Consider the following 19,780-nt stretch of genomic DNA (forward strand, 5'->3'; position numbering starts at 1 on the left):
GCCCTAACTATAAGCTTTAGCAAAAAGGAAAGTTTTAAGCCTAATCTTAAAAGTAGAGAGGGTGTCTGTCTCCCTGATCTGAATTGGGAGCTGGTTCCACAGGAGAGGAGCCTGAAAGCTGAAGGCTCTGCCTCCCATTCTACTCTTACAAACCCTAGGAACTACAAGTAAGCCTGCAGTCTGAGAGCGAAGCGCTCTATTGGGGTGATATGGTACTACGAGGTCCCTAAGATAAGATGGGACCTGATTATTCAAAACCTTATAAGTAAGAAGAAGAATTTTAAATTCTATTCTAGAATTAACAGGAAGCCAATGAAGAGAGGCCAATATGGGTGAGATATGCTCTCTCCTTCTAGTCCCCGTCAGTACTCTAGCTGCAGCATTTTGAATTAACTGAAGGCTTTTTAGGGAACTTTTAGGACAACCTGATAATAATGAATTACAATAGTCCAGCCTAGAGGAAATAAATGCATGAATTAGTTTTTCAGCATCACTCTGAGACAAGACCTTTCTGATTTTAGAGATATTGCGTAAATGCAAAAAAGCAGTCCTACATATTTGTTTAATATACGCTTTGAATGACATATCCTGATCAAAAATGACTCCAAGATTTCTCACAGTATTACTAGAGGTCAGGGTAATGCCATCCAGAGTAAGGATCTGGTTAGACACCATGTTTCTAAGATTTGTGGGGCCAAGTACAATAACTTCAGTTTTATCTGAGTTTAAAAGCAGGAAATTAGAGGTCATCCATGTCTTTATGTCTGTAAGACAATCCTGCAGTTTAGATAATTGGTGTGTGTCCTCTGGCTTCATGGATAGATAAAGCTGGGTATCATCTGCGTAACAATGAAAATTTAAGCAATACCATCTAATAATACTGCCTAAGGGAAGCATGTATAAAGTGAATAAAATTGGTCCTAGCACAGAACCTTGTGGAACTCCATAATTAACTTTAGTCTGTGAAGAAGATTCCCCATTTACATGAACAAATTGTAATCTATTAGACAAATATGATTCAAACCACCGCAGCGCAGTGCCTTTAATACCTATGGCATGCTCTAATCTCTGTAATAAAATTTTATGGTCAACAGTATCAAAAGCAGCACTGAGGTCTAACAGAACAAGCACAGAGATGAGTCCACTGTCCGAGGCCATAAGAAGATCATTTGTAACCTTCACTAATGCTGTTTCTGTACTATGATGAATTCTAAAACCTGACTGAAACTCTTCAAATAGACCATTCCTCTGCAGATGATCAGTTAGCTGTTTTACAACTACCCTTTCAAGAATTTTTGAGAGAAAAGGAAGGTTGGAGATTGGCCTATAATTAGCTAAGATAGCTGGGTCAAGTGATGGCTTTTTAAGTAATGGTTTAATTACTGCCACCTTAAAAGCCTGTGGTACATAGCCAACTAACAAAGACAGATTGATCATATTTAAGATCGAAGCATTAAATAATGGTAGGGCTTCCTTGAGCAGCCTGGTAGGAATGGGGTCTAATAAACATGTTGATGGTTTGGATGAAGTAACTAATGAAAATAACTCAGACAGAACAATCGGAGAGAAAGAGTCTAACCTAGTCTAGTGGGTTACTTGTTTTTGAATGATGTTAAACTGGAGGGGATTGACTCATTTATCCATCTAATCACTCACTACATTTGGCAGGAATTATGGTGAGGCTTTTCCAAAGCCTTGGAACAAGATCTATGGAATTAAATGCACAGAACTGACATTTAATACCTTTTTAATTATACTCTAAATACGAGGTCTGTCCATAAAGTATAGGTCCTTTTAATTTTTTCAAAAACTATATGGATTTCATTCATGTTTTTACGTGAGACATGCTTGAACCCTCGTGCGCATGCGTGAGTTTTTCCACGCCTGTCGGTGACGTCATTCGCCTGTGAGCACTCCTTGTGGGAGGAGTCGTCCAGCCCCTCGTCGGAATTCCTTTGTCTGAGAAGTTGCTGAGAGACTGGCGCTTTGTTTGATCAAAATTTTTTCTAAACCTGTGAGACACATCGAAGTGGACACGGTTCGAAAAATTAAGCTGGTTTTCGGTGAAAATTTTAACGGCTGATGAGAGATTTTGAGGTGATACTGTCGCTTTAAGGACTTCCCACGGAGCGGGACGTCGCGCAGCGCTCCCAGGCGCCGTCGTCAGCCTGTTTCAAGCTGAAAACCTCCACATTTCAGGCTCTATTGATCCAAGACGTCGTGAGAGAACAGAGAAGTTTCAGAAGAAGTCGGTTTCAACATTTTATCCGGATATTCCACTGTTTTACAAATGGTTATCAACACGGAGGTGTTTTTCCTGTGCCGCCACACCGCGCCGGCTGCGTCCCGATGCGTGGACCCATCTGCACGTCTTTCATTAAAAAAAATCTCCTTTAACAGTGGAATATCCGGATAAAATGCTGAAACGGACTTCTTCTGAAACTTCTCTGTTCTCTCACGACGTCCTGGATCAATAGAGCCTGAAATAGGGAGGTTTTCAGCTTGAAACAGGCTGACGACGGTGCCTGGGACCGCTGCACGACATCTCGCACCGTGGGAAGTCCTTAAAGCGACAGTATCACCTCAAAATCTCTCATCAGCCGTTAAAATTTTCACCGAAAACCAGCTTAATTTTTCGAACCGTGTCCACTTCGATGTGTCTCACAGGTTTAAAAAAAATTTTGATCAAACAAAGCGCCAGTCTCTCAGCAACTTCTCAGACAAAGGAATTCTGACGAGGGGCTGGACGACTCCTCCCACAAAGAGTGCTCACAGGCGAATGACGTCACCGACAGGCGTGGAAAAACTCACGCATGCGCACGAGGGTTCAAGCATGTCTGACGTAAAAACATATGAATGAAATCCATATAGTTTTTGAAAAAAATAAAAAGGACCTATACTTTATGGACAGCCCTCGTATTTGCCCATTGCAGTTTTAATATGTAGATGCTACAGCAAGCAAAAACAAAATGAAGACCGATACATTTATTAATAAAACAGTCTCCAAAAACTAAAACATTAATTTACAAATAAGCAGCGCTCCCCCACCAACAGCTCTGGCTCAGTTTGAAACAAATACACATCAGATGACACAAAAAAGGCAGAAAAAAGAGAGAGAATATATATATATGCGCGCGTGTGTGTACGTGTATTACTTCATTCATTCAACAGTGCACATACAGTACATCTGGAAAGTATTCACAGCAATGTTACAGCCTTATTGCAAAATGGTTGAAATTCTTCCCCCAAAAAAATTCTACATAAAAATATGAAAAAAAGTTTATTTTTGCAAATTTATTAAAAAAGCTAAGAAATCACATGTACATAAGTATTCACAGCCTTTGCCATGAAGCTCAAAATTGCACTCAGGTGCATCCTGTTTCCACTTATCATCCTTGAGATGTTTCTACAGCTTAATTAGAATCCATTTGCGGTAAATTCAGTTGATTGGACATGATTTGGAAAGACACCTGTCTACATATAAAGGTCCCACAGTTGACGGTGTATGTCAGAGCACAAAACAAGCATGAAGTCAAAGGAATTGTCTGTAGACCTCTGAGGCAGGATTGTCTCAAGGCACAAATCATTTCTGTTGCTTTGAAGGTCCCATTGAGCAGAGTGGCCTCCATCATCTGTAAGTAAGAAGATCAGATGCACCAGGACTCTTCCTAGAGCTGGGTACCCATCTAAACTGAGCAATTGGGGGAGACTCACCTTAGGAGGTGACCAAGAACCTAATGGTCACTGTCAGAGCTCCAGCAATCCTCTGTGGAAAGAAGATAAGCTTCCAGAAGGTCAACCATCTCTGCAGCAATCCACCAATTAGGCCTGTATGGTACAGTGGCCAGACGGAACCCACTCCTTAACAATAGGCACATGGCAGCCACCTGGAGTTTGCCAAAAAGCACCTGAAGGACTCTCAGACCATGAGAAACAAAGTCTCTGGTTTGATGAGACAAGATGAATGCAGCAATATACAGACATCCTGCATGAAAACCTGCTCCAGGGCGCTCTTGACCTCAGACTGGGGCAACAGTTCATCTTTCAGCAGGACAATGACTCTAAAGCCAAGATATCAAAGGAGAGGCTTCTGGACAACTCTGTGAATGTCCTTGAGTGGCCCAGCCAGAGCCCAGACCTGAATCCGACTGAACATCTCTGGAGAGATCTGAAAATGGCTGTGCACAGATGCTCACCATCCAACCTGATAGAGCTTGAGAGTTGCTACACAGAGAAACAGGCAAAACTGCCCAAAGATAGGTGCGTCAAGCTTGTGGCATCATATTCAAGACTTGAGGTCTTAATTACTTAATTACTAAAGGTGCATCAACAAAGTATTGAGCAAAGGGTGTGAGTACTTATGTACATGTAATTTCTTAGCTTTTTTTTTTTAACTTGCAAAAAAATAAAATAAAATTAAATCATGTCATTATGGGGTGCTGTTGAGTAGAATTTTGAGGGAAAAATGTATTTACTCCATTTTGGCTGTAGCAACAAAATGCAGATAAAGTGAAATGCCACGAATAGTTCCCGGGTACACTGTAACAGAACATACTAATGATTCTTATGGGTTCCACAATAACCACCCACAACCCTAAATACTGAAAACAGCGATAGTGTTCTCTCTGGCCTATTTGATCAAGTAAATGCAGAATATAAAATACATTCAGATAAACATGAGCACCAGTTTTTCAAAGTTCTTGCACACCGACTTTTTTTTTTTTTTTGTAAAGCCCAATAAAATACAATGGCAAAGGCCAACCACACATAGCCTTTAATCCAAGCAAAACAAAGAGTTTTCCATCCACTGTTGTTACACCAATGAGTCATGATTATTAGGGCTAACAAGCATGCTTCTAGAAACATGTTCTGGGGAATGGGGGGAAAAATATATTGCCAACATTCCTACATCACAAAACTGAGGAAGGAAATATTCTAAGGAAGCTGAACTGTAGGCTTGATATGAATTACGGAGCATAAAAGCTATGTCACAAGCCAATTACTTCAGTGTTAATGTGGCCAAATGTTGGAAGGTACATTGCAAATGTAAAACCTCAAAATTAAATACTTCAGAAAATTGTTTTTATTTTTAATTGTTCAATGCAAAAACTAAACTCTTGATTTGATTTAAAAATAAAGAAAATTAAAGAAAATAAAGGTTCCGTTTATTACTAAGGAGAAGTTCCTGTTATATCATTTTAAACCACCAAGCTAACACTTTAGCTGGACTGTCAGGACTACAAAGCTCGATGAACACACACATCAGAATTGTGGAAGATAAAACAAGCCAAATCAAAATTACCAGGAAGAACCATTTAACATTTGCAAAATAAGAAAAAAAAAATGAAAGGAACATACATGTTAATATATCAAATCTATATTATTTACAGACAAATCTAAAATTATTTAATTACACTACTGATAAATTTGTACAAAATTTGCATAAGTGTCTTTGTGACAAAAATGTTAAATATGAATATTTTTATTACCGCACTGAGAACAATTAGCATTGCCACTGATAAATACCCTCTTCCCTCCCACGAAACCTCACAAATCTTCATGTCCACGCCGTCTCCTGTTGTGTCTCCATCAAGATAACAGATTTGTCTGTGAAATCTACATCACTTAATAAATGGGAAATGCCTTTTTATTAAAGCAAAACCACCAGATGTTCAAATAAACTGCTTGACTGTTATTCTGACAGAAGTCCAGTCCTTAAAAGTGAAAGAAGTGATCAACAAAAAGTATCTTCCTCAAAATGGTCCATCTCAAATCCAACATTTGGGGGAAACTGAATCAGGTGAATGTGACTGAGGGTTTTGGCGGGTATATTTTATGCCTCCTCACGGGCTATCGCTGGACTTCATGGCTCCAGTTTGCTCCTGCACCTTCTCTATGTAGTCTTTCTTGTGTTTCCGAGCATGCCTGTATTTGTCCACATATGCCTTGACCAGATTTCCCACCTTCACTGGGTTGATCTCTCCACTCTTGCTGTGACACACCTGATAACCAGTGACAATAATTACACACACCAACTTTTGAAAACATCAAGCTCATTTCCAAAAATGAACTTTTTGGTTTTTTGTGTAACCCACCTTCTGCACAGCTTTACGCAGAATCTCTTTGTATTCGTCCTTGTTGATGTCCCTCTTCTGGTAGAAAGGCTTGATCGCTAACTTCACTTCCTCCACGGCTCTCTCTTGCATGTGCAGCTTCTTCAAATACTGTAAACAAGAACAGACAAACTTTTGTTGTATTACAGTCCTGGAAAGAATGATTGACACCTCTGAATTTTTAATATCCTCACATTGTTCAGTCAAATGTAGTAGATCTCAATGTGCTCCACCAAACAGTTGAGTTGGCTAGCAAAGGGATAACAACAAAATTGTTTCTTTTCTTAAATCCTTCTCTGGCTCTCTACCATGAAACTGTCAAATTATTAATGAAACAGGCAAAAGTTGCTTTCTAAAGCCTATAAAGCCTTCAGCATTGTCAAGGGATTCTTGGTGGCTTCCCTCTGCAGACAAGATTTACCACAGTACCAAACTGTATTTCTTAATGATTGACATAAATAAAGTCTAAGATATATTCAGTGAGCTGGAAACATTCATGCATCCATTTCCCAACATATCAAAGGAAAACTGGATGTAAAAACGATGATTTTCAGGTATTAGTCAAAATGCCAATAATTGCACCCAGCATATAATTTGTCTTCATTTTGAAATTTTCATTGTATAAAAGCTTTTTATTGTTGTTCTTGCTCAGTAACTGTTAGACGACACACAAAATTGGTTCATTTGCATTTCTTTCTTATATTTTAGACTCTGTAGTTAAAATTCAGGGTTGCCAATAATTCTGACGAGTGTATTTCCATAGTAAGTCTCAAATGAAGGCCGCCAAAAACTAAAGCTTGGCTAAATACAAGGTAAAACCACAAAGTCTGGATTCACCTTGTCTTTCTGAGAGGAATTCCCTCCTTCTGCTTCTGCTTGCCCCGTGGTGGAAACTGCCTCACGATGTACACCATCAGACGCACTCTGTGGATCAACACCGCCCATTTTGTAAGTGTCACTCATGGACCCTGTTTCAGTCACATCCTGTTCAAGCATGAACAAACAAAAGAAACAGCAAATATGAAAGTAGGAGCTAAACATCAGTGTTTAATACTGCAGGTGAGCCGCCCCGTTAGCTTGCACGAGTTAGGGTCCACAAAATCGGGCCGCGAGTTAGTGACGTTGCCTCCCCCCCCAAAAAATATAGTAGTCTAAATTTTTGGGGTCCACAAATCAACTGCGAGTAAAGCTGAATTGTGACTTACGCAGGTTTCACCTGTATTCCATTATTAAATGGAATAGTTTTGAATGCGTTTAATGCCTGGTCTCCAAAGTAAAGGTCAAACAAGGTCAACGTCCACTGAATTCAGTGACACGTTAACACATTATATAACTATGCATGAAACATGGTGCAAAGTATTCTTTTTTTTATTATTATTAATTTAAAAGCAGAAAAGCAGAAATGAGTACATTACAAGACACTGAATGAAAAGGAGCAGAGAGAACAAGTCTTATATTTTCTGCCCTTTTTACAACACAATCTTTCAATTTTAAGCATCATTATTCAACATTATTTAACAGATTACATTTTTTGACTTTGTCACATACCACTGACTTATTTCTTAATTTTTTACATTTTAGACTTAAAACATTTTAGACATTATTAACAGATTACATTTTAGACTTTGTCACAACCCACTGACTTATTTCATAGTTTCATACTTACTTAATACATCTAGTTTAATATGTTTTTTAAATAATTTAAGCGACCTTGATTCTTTGTTGAGGTTGTTCCATAATTTTACACCATTCACTGCAATACTCCGTTCCTTTACTTTGGTTCTGAATCTTGGTTTTTTAAAGACTTCTATTCCTTTCAAATTATAATTACTTACTCTTTTTTCAAACATATTTTGAATGTTTATTGTAAGGTATTTTTATTAGCTCTGTGCATTGTTTGTAATATTTTCAAATCAACTAAATCATGAAATTTAAGTACCTTATACTTAATGAATAATGGATTAGATGCATCTCTAAAAGGACTATTGCTAATCATTTTTAAAGCTCTTTTCTGCAGAATAAATAATGGTTGTGTATAAGTTTTACATGTTGATCCCCAGATTTCTACACAATAAGTTAAATATGGGACAATCAATGAATTGTACAATGTTAATAAACCATAACTATTCAATGAAAATTTTACTTGCAAAACAGCAATGGCTTTCGCTATTTTTCCTTTTGTGTAATTTATGTGTGACTTCCATGTAAGATCTTCATCAATCATGACTCCTAGAAATTTTGTTTCTTTTACCCTTTGTATGTCCATTCCATCCATTTTTAATGACATTTTTTCCCACTCTGTCATTAAACAATCTGAAATTTGTCTTAAGATTTAGTGACAATCTGTTTATATCAAACCAATGTTTAACTTTTTCCAACTCTGTATTTATCACTTGTACTACTTCCTGTATATCTGATCCAGAGTAAAATAATGTTGTATCATCAGCAAATAATATGCTGCCAAGTACTTTAGATACATTCACAAAGTCATTGATATACAAAATAAACAGTTTGGGTCCAAGTACCGACCCTTGTGGTACTCTATAAATAATGTTAAATAATACTAAATCAGAATTGTGTATCTGAACAAACTGTTTTCTATTTTCTAAGTAGCTTTTTACCCACTGATGTGCAATACCTCTAATTCCATATTGTTGTAACTTGTGAAGCAATCTTGAGTGGTTGATAACATCAAAAGCTTTTTTCAGGTCGATAAAAATACTTACAAAATAATCCTTATTATCTATTGTTGTTGATATTTTCTCTGTTAATTCCATAATTGCCATAGCTGTCGAATGTTTTGTTCTGAATCCATACTGAGCATTATTTAAAATATGATGTTTCTCAATGAATTTGTCCAACCTTGTCAGAAAAACTTTTTCCATAATTTCAGAAAACTGTGGAAGCAATGACACTGGCCTGTAATTTGAAAAATTATGTTTGTCTCCATTTTTTATATAATGGGACTACCTTGGCAATTTTCATTTCGTCTGGGAAAATTCCTGTTGAGACAGATTACAAATGTAAGTGAATGGTTCAATAACAGTTTCTATTATACTTTCTAAATCTTCATAGTCAGTTGATCTTTTGCTTACACAGTTTTTTACAATATTTCTTATTTCATCTTTTTCCACATTGTCAAGGAAAATACTATTGACCATATTTACAAGTGTATTTAATTCATCTTCTACTATTAGTTTATTTCCCACCAGACTTGATCCTACATTTGAAAAATAATCATTAAACTCATTTGCAACTTCTTTTATGTCGTATATCTCTTTATTTTCCTTGACAAAGTAATTTGGAAAAGTTGATTTCGCTCCATGACGCTGACATAAACTTCTTCCCAATTTTGATTTTTAAGGTCATAATTTAATGCCTCTAAGGCTTTTACTGACTTATCTCTTTTAAAATTTACAAGTTTTTTTTCTTGTACCAATTTTTGTATTTAAATATTGAAAAAACTGGTAAATGATCACAAAGATCTGTCATCACGATCCCATTCTTAATAATTTCATCTGTTCTATTTGTGAATATACTGTCAATTACAGTTGCACTTTGGGATGTAATTCTGGTTGGTTTTGTTATCAAGGGGAATAAACCCAAACTATACATTGAATTCACAAAATCACTTGTTCTTTGGCAACTGGAGCTTTCTATATTAATGTTAAAGTCCCCACACATAAAAAGGTTTTTGTTTTTGATTTGATGGAATAATTCTATTATTTTATCTGTAAATTTCACAACGCAAGAGTCTGGTGCTCTGTATACACAACTGATTAGAATATTCTTAGATGTTTCATGTTTTTAAAACCCTAATAACTTAAGATAATGTCCCAAGTGGAGGAGTTCAAAGTATCTCAGGGTCTTGTTCATGAGTGGGGGCAATAATTTACACAGTTTTAAATATCTTTGCTGGCAGTTGAGGTTCTCTGTCAAAGTCTTTATGATAACGTAAATTTTCTTGGTGTCTTATTTTGGTGATCTGATGCCTCAGCAAACATGCATTTTAGGAATACAGTATACCCTACTGTAATAACCCATAACCCTGGAAAATGAAAATTGCTCAAGCTTGTTGATCCACACACACTTCAGAATCTCATTTGAGTTTGTCTGACCATTCATTTCAATCAAAAGTGGATGCTGTGCTATAGTGTCTTGAAATAACACACTCTTCCCTGAGGGAATGTTGGGGACTGAAAGAACGACAGACAGTGGGACGAACAATCAGCTGGGACACCTCTGCAGTACTTTGGGCAAAAACTTCACTGAGCCATTGGCAAGTGAAGAGCATATATTACTGCCATTGACTTGAAGGAGCTGGTTCATAGTAACGGCTACATTAATAAAAACAATTACAAGTTAGAGTAGACACAGTACAGACTCAACTGATGACAAGGTAAAAGTACAAAATTCACATTTTATTTTCTTACACCAATCAGCCATAACACTGCAACCACCTGCCTAGGATTCTGTAAGTCCCCCTTTTGCCACCAAAACACCCACTGAAGCCTGGACTCCACTCGGCCTCTGAAGGTGTGCTTTAGTCTCTGGCCCAAAGGCGTAAGCAGCAGATCCTTCAATGGATTGGACTCGTTTGTCTACCACATCACTGTGACCCTGTCAATGGTTTAGTTTTCCTTCCCTGGACTACTTTTAGTAGGTATTGACCACAACAGATTGTGAATATCCAAAAAGAGCTGCAGTGGGTCACTTTCTCAAAGTCACTTAAATGTTTATATGTCCCCATTTTTGCTGCTTCCATCATATCAACAAAATGCAGTCAACATGTCAACTTGCTGCCTAATATATCCTGCCCACTGACGAGTGACACTGAAAGGAGATAATCGGTGTTTTTCACGTCACTTGTCAAGGATCACAATGGCTGATTAGTGTATACAAGATAAAAGTATTCTTGACTGACTAATACAATTCTTACTGATGTGACATATTTAGGAAGAGCGCAGTGGACTGTACTTTTATGGTAGTTTTACGATGGAGTTCATACAAGAGTCTGAATGTAATTAAATAAGAGACAAAACCACGTCAGTTGTTATCTTGAATGTTCATATTTTGCAGAACTGCACACTAGATCAAAAAAGGTGATTTGGGCTAAACAGTGTTTAATTCCTTTTTCCTTTAAGGTTTTGTTAGCTTGTGTGGCTGCATTATTTTTTAATAATTTGTTTTTACTGTTCAGCAATGTGCCTAAAAAATATATTGTGATTCTATATTTTTGCGATGTCGGCCAACACTACACAGTCCTACCTGAATGGATGTCTGGGTTGTAAAGGATGATTTGCGTGCTCCTTCCTGCTTCAACTTCAGCTTATAAAGAGCAAGCTCTGAGTAAGAAATCATTCACAAAAAACAACATATGTACATTAAAATATCAGCTGACAGTCAAACACAACCATAGATAATAAATGTTGATCTCCCGTAGATAAATCTTGAACATGGTATTTTACAAACAAGATAAACTGTTCTATGACTTCAAAGATTCAGAACATTTTGACAAATACAGTTGTGCTTAAAAGTATACCCCTGGCAGAATTTTTACTTTTTTTTGGCCATTTTTAAGAGAATATGAATGACAACACAAAAACCTTTCTTTCACTCATGGTTAGTGATTGGGTGAAGCCATTTATTGTCAAACAACCGTGTTTCCTCTTTTTAAATGAAAATGACAAGAGAACTACACAAATGACCCTGATCCAAAGTTTACATACCCGTTCTTAATACTGTGTATTGCCCCTTTAACATCAACGACAGCTTGGAGTCTTTTGTGGTAGTTTTGGACAAGGCTCTCTGATGGTAAAGCTGCCACTGAACATGTCTTGGACTTTATTTACATTAATTAAAAAGAAATACAAACAGTATGGCACTTTATGGTAAATCTGCATGGAGTAGACAGTTCTCAAAAACTGAGTGACTGTGCAAGAAGAAGAGTGAGGAAAGCCACCAAGACACCCAGACAACCCAGGAGAAGTTATGGGCTTATGTGGCTGTGATTGGAGAAATTGTGCATAGTACAAGCTTTGCATTTTGCATCACTACTCTTAGCTTCATAGTGGAGTAGAGCAGAGAAGGATTTTCCTTCACCAAAACAGATCAAATCCAGGCTTGCATCTCAGATGTACCTTCTGGCAATTTGTAGCTAAACTTTCAGGTCTTCTTTTTAAGAAAATCCTCCTCTATACCACTTCATCATGAAGATGGATAACTGGTGATACAAAATGCAAAGCTTGCACTGTGCATAATTTCTCCAATCACAGCCACGTAAGCCTATAACTTCTTCTGGGTTGTCTGGGTGTCTTGGTGGCTTTCCTCACTCTTCTACTTCTTGCACAGCCGCTCAGTTTTTGAGAACTGTCGACTCCATACAGATTTACCATAGAGTGCCATATTGTTTGTATTTCTTTGTAATTGATGTAAATAAAGTCTGAAACATATTCAGTGGCAGCTTTACCATCAGACAGCCTCGTCCACAACTACCACAAAACACTCCAAGCTGTCACTGGTGTTAAAGAGGGCAACACACAGTATTAAGAACAGGGGTATGTAAACTTTTGATCAGGTTCATTTGGGTAGTTCTCTTGTCATTTTGATTTAAAAAGTGAAAACACAGTTGTTTAACAAAAAATGGCTTCACCCAACCACTAACCATAAGTGAAAAAAAGTTTGTGTTGTCATTCATATTCTCTTAAAAATGGCCAAAAAAGCAAAAATTCTGCCAGGGTATGCAAACTTTTGAGCACAACTGTAAATGTTACACGTAGCACTACGTTCAGTGGCGTTACAAAAACACCTAACAAAGCTACTCTAGAAATAATTAGTGCTTCAAAAAAAGGAACTCGTAAAATAAAAAATGAACACAAGTTGGTGGGTCTGTGGTTAAATGGCTACATCTTTGAAATTCTAACCTCTTGGACAGCATAATGAAAGATACCACTTAGTTACAGGATTTTTGGAACAAACTAAAACCTTAAAGAAAAAGGCTTCTTGTAGTCACTGAAAAGGGAAAAATGTCATGACGAGCATGTTGTTCAAGAAAAGAGCCCCTCATAGATAATCAACTTGGACTTTAGGGTAGCTACTGGAGATGGTTACAACAGAAATAAGTAAACTAAAGAAGTATTTCAACTGTAATAAATTACCACAAAAAAAAAAAAAAATTAAAGTAATATTATTTAGAAAAAATAAGTTAAACACACAAATAAACATTCAAATAGATGGGGTTAATATAGAAAGGAAATTAAATTTCTTGTGATAACTATTGATGAAAACTGCTGGAACCACATATAAGACATACACCAAAGTATCAAAAAGTATTGCAATAATAAACAAAGCAAGACAGTTTCTAGATTACAATTCACTTCCAATTCTACAGTGCACCAGGAAAGTGTTCACAGCGCTTCACTTTTCCCACATTTTGTTGTGTTACAGCCTTATTCCAAAATGGATGAAATTATATTTTTTTTTTCTCCCCCTCAGAATTCTACACCCCATAATGACAATGTGAAAAAAGATTTGTTTGTTTTTTTAGATTTTTGCAAATATATTACTAATAAAAAAGCTAAGAAATCACACGTACAAAAATATTCACAGCCTTTTCCATGAAGCTCAAAATTGAGCTCAGGTGTCACCTGTTTACACTGACTGTGGTGATGCTTCTACATCTTAATTGGCATCCACCTGGGGTAAATTCAGTTGATTGGACATGATTTGTAAAAGAACACACCTGTCTATATATAAGGTCCCACAGTTGACAGTGCATGTCAGAGCACAATCAAAGCAAGAAGTCAAAGGAATTGTCTGTAGACATCTGAGACAGGATTGTCTTGAGGTACAAATCTGGGGAAGCGCACAGAAACATTTCTGCTACTTTGAAGGTCCCAATGAGCACAGTGGCCTGAATCATCCATAAATGGAAGAATTTCAGATCCACCAGGACTCTTCCTAGAGCTGGCGGCCGTATAAACTGAGCAATCGTAGAGCCTAATGGTCACCTTGTCAGAGCTCCTGCATTCCTCTGTGGAGAGAGGAGAACCTTTCACAAGGACAACCATCTCTACAGCAATCCACCAATCAGGCCTGTATGGTTGAGTGGCCAGACAGAAGCCACTCCTTAGTAAATTACGCATGGCAGCCCACACAGAGTTTGGCAAAAGGCACCTGAAGGACTCTCAGACCATGAGAAACAAAATTCTCTGGGAGAAAAAGACTGAACTCTTTGGTGTGAATGCCAGGCGTCATGTTTGCAGGAAACCAGGCACCATCCCTACAGTGAAGGTGGTGGCAGCATCATGCTGTGGGGATGTTTTTCAGCGGCACAAACTGGGAGACTAGTCAGAATTGAGGGAAAGATGAATGCAGCAATTACAGAGACATCCTGGATGAAAACCTGCTCCAGAATGCTGTTGGTCTCAGACTGGGGCGACAGGTCTTTCAGCAGGACAATGACCCTCAGCACACAGCCAAGATATTAAAGGAGTGGCTTCAGGACAACTCTGTGAAAGTCCTTGAGTGACCCATTCAGAGCCCAGACCTGAATCCGACTGAACATCTCTGGAGAGATCTGAAAATGTCTGTGCACTGAAGCTCCTCATCCAACCTGATGGAGCTTGAGAGGTGCTGCAAAGAAGAATGGGCAAAACTGCCCAAATATAGGTGCGCCAGGCTTGTGGCATCATATTCAAGAAGACTTGAGGCTGTAATTGCTGCCAAAGGTGCATCAACAAAGTATTGAGCAAAGGGTGTGAATTCTTATGTACATGTGACTTCTTACTTTTTTCTTTTCTTTTTAATACATTTGCAAAAATTTCAATAAATCTTTTTCATATTGTCATGATGGGGTGTTGTGAGTAGAATTTTGAGGGGAAAATGAATTTACTCCATTTTGTGGAAAAAGTGAAGCGCTGTCAATATTTTCTGGATTCACTGTATTCTGCTCACTGGTTTCACCTTATTTAAGTTATGGTGTTGAGGTGTGGGGAAATAACTACAAAACTACATCACATTCATGTTTTACCCTCCAGAAAAGAGCAATAAGAAATATCCACAAGGCTTGTGGTTACCTGGAACACATTATGTTTAAACTCTAAAACTCTTAAACATGCAGACGTGGTGGACTTCCAAACAGTACAGATATTGTTTAGAGAAAAAAATAACCAACTGCCACAAAATATTCAAAAAATATTCATTGAAGGAGAGAGGGTTATAGGGGTTCACTTAATTTTAAATACAGAAGGGTACACAAGACTATGAAAAGTTTTTGTATTTCGGTTTGTGGGGGTGAAACGGTGGAACACCGAATGAGAAGCTTAAGGTATGTCCAAGCATAAAGCACTTTAAAAGGTTGTACAAAAATGTGGTTTTCACATGGTACAAGGCATTTAAAGATAATTGTCAGTTTACTATGTATTTATTTGGTTTATTTTTACTTATTTAGTCATTTATTTGGCTATTTTGGTTTATTGCATATTCTATTTTTTTTCTTTTTATATTGTTGTTTTACACTGTTGTTATTATTATACATAAAATTGAATGTTTATTTAACTCAGGGTGAGTTATGGAGAAGGAGTGGGGCTATATACGTTTATTACGTCAGCCCACTTCAATGTGCAGGTACTTGCTTCACTGTTTTGTTTTGTTTTTTACTTTGTATACATTTTAAATAAACAACAATTTGGTGGAGAGCAGCACTGTCAGACTGGAAGATGTAAATCATTACTTGTAATGTACTGTCAGCTGTTTTAAAAGTTTTACATTTAGTGAGGTATACATGCACAACGGCCACTTCTGTGGCGATCTTATCCATAGTACCAGACACTCCTGTCATAGAGCACATTTAAAAATGTGCTCTATGAAAATATTAATCAAATAAAGTAATTATTAAAGGGATTGTTTTCATCTACCTTTCCAGTTTCACATTTGAGATTTTATGTTAACACCCTCAATGTCCCACAATTCTGCCTGTCTGCACATAGACAAACTTTTAGATCTAGTGACTGGTAATACTCACTGCTCACAGACTTCTCGGGCTGAGGCCCCTCTGGCTCCTGTATATTCCAGGTAACTCTCTTGACTGGCGTCTTTGATTTGGTCCCCATTGTGACCATTTCCTGCTGCCCCTTATTCTTGCCCTCCTCTCTTTCCTTCTCCTGTTGGGGAGATGTACTACTTCTCTCAGCACTCCCAGACTTTCCAAAGTCCAGGTTGTCTAGCATCAGGTCAACATTGAAATCATCATCCGAGTCTGGGGGTTGGTGACTTTCCCCTTTCATGGATATATCAAATGTAGCAGTATTTGATGGTTCTAAGGATGTGAGTGATGCTGGACACGACTGGCAGCTAGATTCCTGGAGACAACCTGCTGTGACAGGCTGCTCTATTGAGGGAGAGTGCAATATGGAGACTGTAGAAAATGAGGTGTCACTAGGGGTTAAGCTGTACAATTCTGGGCAACTCTGCTCTGATTCAGTTATGGTAACATCAATAGCCTCAGGTTTGATGGCCTCATTTTCAATAGCCAACTTAGATTCAACAACCTCCGTTTTGACAGGCGGGGTCTCGGCAGCCTCCGTTTTGACAGGCGGGGTCTCCACAGCTTCCGTATCTGCAGCCCGATTTTTGATGGCCTCCATATCAGCAGCCTGATTTTCGACGGCTTCTGTTTTGATGGCCCAGCTTTCTGCGGCCTCTCCTTTGACAGCATCTATTTCGACAGCTTCCATTTTGATGGCATCAGAATGGTCTTTTTCACTTTCTTCCTTACTTAACCTTCTGACCACAGTGAAAGAGGGGGTGTCAAGTTCTTCTTTCTTGATTGACCTGATACTTGAGTAATCTTCAAACATATCAAAAGATGGTTGTTTTTCTTTAATTTTGTCAAACTTTTGCTCTTTAACTCTTTTTGCTGTTGCAGCCTCCACATTTGCAGTGGTGTCTTTATCCTCTACTTTAACTTTAGAAATAGAGGTACAGGTGGGCATTATCTGTTTTTTGAGTCTTGCAACTTTTTCTTCGACAGACATTTGATTGCTGTTGTTCTCTCTATGTTTCTCTTTTATGCCCTGTGTACCTTTAGAGAATGAAATTCGGGATTGTGAAATATTCTGTGACCTCTTGGAGGACCCTTCTTTCCTTCTTTCTCTCGACCTAGACCTCGACCTGTATCTCCTTTTGTCTTTTGATCGAGACTCCATTTTATCCCTTGAAGAGGAGGATGAGTGGTGCTTATGTGCATGATCTTTTCTCCTTTCCCTTGATCTAGATCTGGATCGTGATTTAGACCGTGACTTTGAGCGAGACCAATGACGTCTCTTGTCCTTTGACAAACGACCCCTCTCACGATCTCTCTCATTCCTCTCCATGCTCCTTCGTCTATGCTTCTTCCTCCTTGTACGCTCTCTGCTGCTAGAACTGGAAGCAGACCTACAAGTCAGATAGTTAGTTTAGACTTTCATTTGATCGAAACTAAATGACATGGCTGTCGCAAGACTAATATTAGCAAAACTAATACATAGTTACCTGGATCGCTTCCTTTCTTTGGATCGTGACCGAGACTGTTGCCTCTTTCTGCGAGTTCTATCCCATGAACTGGACCGGGAACTGTCACAGGAGGAGCGTTCCTCCTTCCTCTTCCTTGTCCTCCTTTCTCTGGATCTTGACCGCCGGGAACTCCTCTCTCTGTCTCTATCCTGACCTCTTCGCCTGCCATCCTGGCCTAAAGTATGGAGGCTTCCACTCTTGCCTCTGTCTGTCTCTGAACTGCCAGAGCAATGTTCTTTTGATAAGAGACATTTTTTGCCATCTTCCTTCTTACAGCTCAAGTCCCTTGACGGGGACCTGGAACAGAATTTAGAATCTGATTTGATTTTTGCCTTTTCTTTCTTCTTAGTGGAAGCAGAACTACATGCTGCTGAACTAGATACTGTTGAATTGAGTGATGTTGAATCATTTTGAATTTTTGGGGAAGCACTGTTGAGACGTTCAACATTCTGCACAACCTCCTCTTCTAAACTCACTTTCTCATTCTTTAAAAGAATTGGGCTGGGATGAATAGGGAATGGAGATTCCATCTCTGAATTTAAAAAATTTTGCACATTGTGGCAACATCTTTCAGTTTCTCCTGTATACATTTCCCCAGGCTCTTCCTTGCATTTGGAGACAAGTAGTGATGTTTGAGTATCAACTTTAGCATCCACTGGAATAGTTTCTTTTTCATCTTCAACAGATTCATCCAAAGCATCCACTGGAATAGTTTCTTTTTCATCTTCAACAGATTCATCCAAAGCATCCACTGGAATAGTTTCTTTTTCATCTTCAACAGATTCATCCGAGCATTCGAGTTCTTCTGCTTCTGGGGTAAATGGTCTACCTAGCATTTTTTGCAAAACGCTACTCTCCTGTATTTCAGGTTCAAGGGGACACAGTTCCTGTTTGATGTGCCTGAAATCATCCTCATTTTCTAGACTACAAGTATCCGCTTCAGGTGTTGCATGTTGGGAGGGCCGATCCCAGTTTTTGTTCTCAGCTTCACTATCTGAGCTGCTAGAGTCTGAAACAGTGGGATTAAAGGGATCATACACATTATGCCTATCCTGTTGCTTACTGGCAATCGTACGTGATGCCAGCAACATCTGTTTATCCCTGTGCAGCTGTCGTTTTCTTGCTTCATCTTCCTTTTTGCTGCAGCTTAACTGCATACTTCCTCCAGGAACAGTGGCAGATGGAATACTTAGTCGCCTTGAATGCCAGGAGTTCCCACAGGAGTTTATGCGAAAGCTTACTGATGATGAAGATGATGAAGATAATGAGGAAAACCGTGGCTGGCTGGAAATGGAGGAGGAAGTAGTAAATGAGTTTGAGAATGCAGATGATGAGCCTGCTCCATCAGACCTGTGCCTCTGGGTTTGACCACCTCCTCTTCCCTGTTGCTGGTCTACACTCTGCTGCTTGCCCTTACCGCCAGAAAGGCTGTTCATCCCAGTCTGAAGCATTCCGCTTCCATTAGTACTGCTAGTGTCATTGCTACTGCTTCCGTTACTAATTCTATTACTACCACTAGAGTTAGTTTCATGAGTTCCACCTTTTGTCACACTACTGCTTTCCCTTTTAATTTTTGGTATCCTAGGTAGTATTGACACATCTACCCACATGGGCTTTGGAGGTGCTTTTTTAGGTGGGGGCTCTGATGTGCCCTTGTTCCTGGAGCAATGTTCTGGAGTAGGGTGGACAGACGAAGTGGCTTCCCTGGGATACTTATTAAGGGCACCGACCCCAATAGTTCCCTGGTGTCCAAAAGAGGGATTGAGTCTGTTTGGACCAGGGGGCTGGTCATTCAGATGAGGCCAGGGTTGCATGTCAAAACTAGGAATAACTGTGTGGTTGGGCAAAGACGGTGCTGAAAGGGGAAACTGAAGGGAGTTCTGGGAGACAGGCTCATTTAAAGGTCTATAGGAAGATCCTGGTATGTCTCTGTGATTGCTCAAAGATACAGTAAAACCTTCAAGGCTGCTTGATGTCTGTGGGCTGATCTGAGTGTTACTGCTTTTTCCGCAAACTGGATTCAATGAGGGTGACAAACTCACTGGAACACAAGAAATGCAACAAATGATCAGCATATAAGGTATTGGGTAATGCAGTTCTTGTTTCCATGTAAC

The 19,780-nt window shown here is 38.6% G+C and overlaps 1 protein-coding gene across 3 annotated transcripts in view; it reads right to left on the reverse strand.

The window, feature by feature from the left end:
• Window positions 1–4,760: 4,760 nt before the first annotated feature.
• Window positions 4,761–19,780, reverse strand: part of phrf1 (PHD and ring finger domains 1) — a 44,069-nt gene continuing 29,049 nt past the window's right edge. The window contains exons 14-19 of one of the 3 annotated variants that reach the window (XM_034176857.1): window positions 17,646–19,707; window positions 16,138–17,549; window positions 11,382–11,458; window positions 6,951–7,037; window positions 6,096–6,224; window positions 4,761–6,002 (exon numbers count right to left, since the gene is read on the reverse strand). In XM_034176857.1, coding sequence (XP_034032748.1) covers window positions 5,844–6,002; window positions 6,096–6,224; window positions 6,951–7,037; window positions 11,382–11,458; window positions 16,138–17,549; window positions 17,646–19,707 — 3,926 coding nt within the window. In that variant the 3' untranslated portion in view covers window positions 4,761–5,843. Of the gene's footprint in view, window positions 6,003–6,095; window positions 6,225–6,950; window positions 7,098–11,381; window positions 11,459–16,137; window positions 17,550–17,645; window positions 19,708–19,780 lie in introns of all 3 variants that reach the window. The other 2 variants (XM_034176855.1, XM_034176856.1) reach the window with 2 other exon arrangements.

The sequence above is a fragment of the Thalassophryne amazonica genome, chromosome 8 (genome assembly GCF_902500255.1).
Source record: "Thalassophryne amazonica chromosome 8, fThaAma1.1, whole genome shotgun sequence".
Taxonomy (NCBI): Eukaryota; Metazoa; Chordata; class Actinopteri; order Batrachoidiformes; family Batrachoididae; genus Thalassophryne; species Thalassophryne amazonica.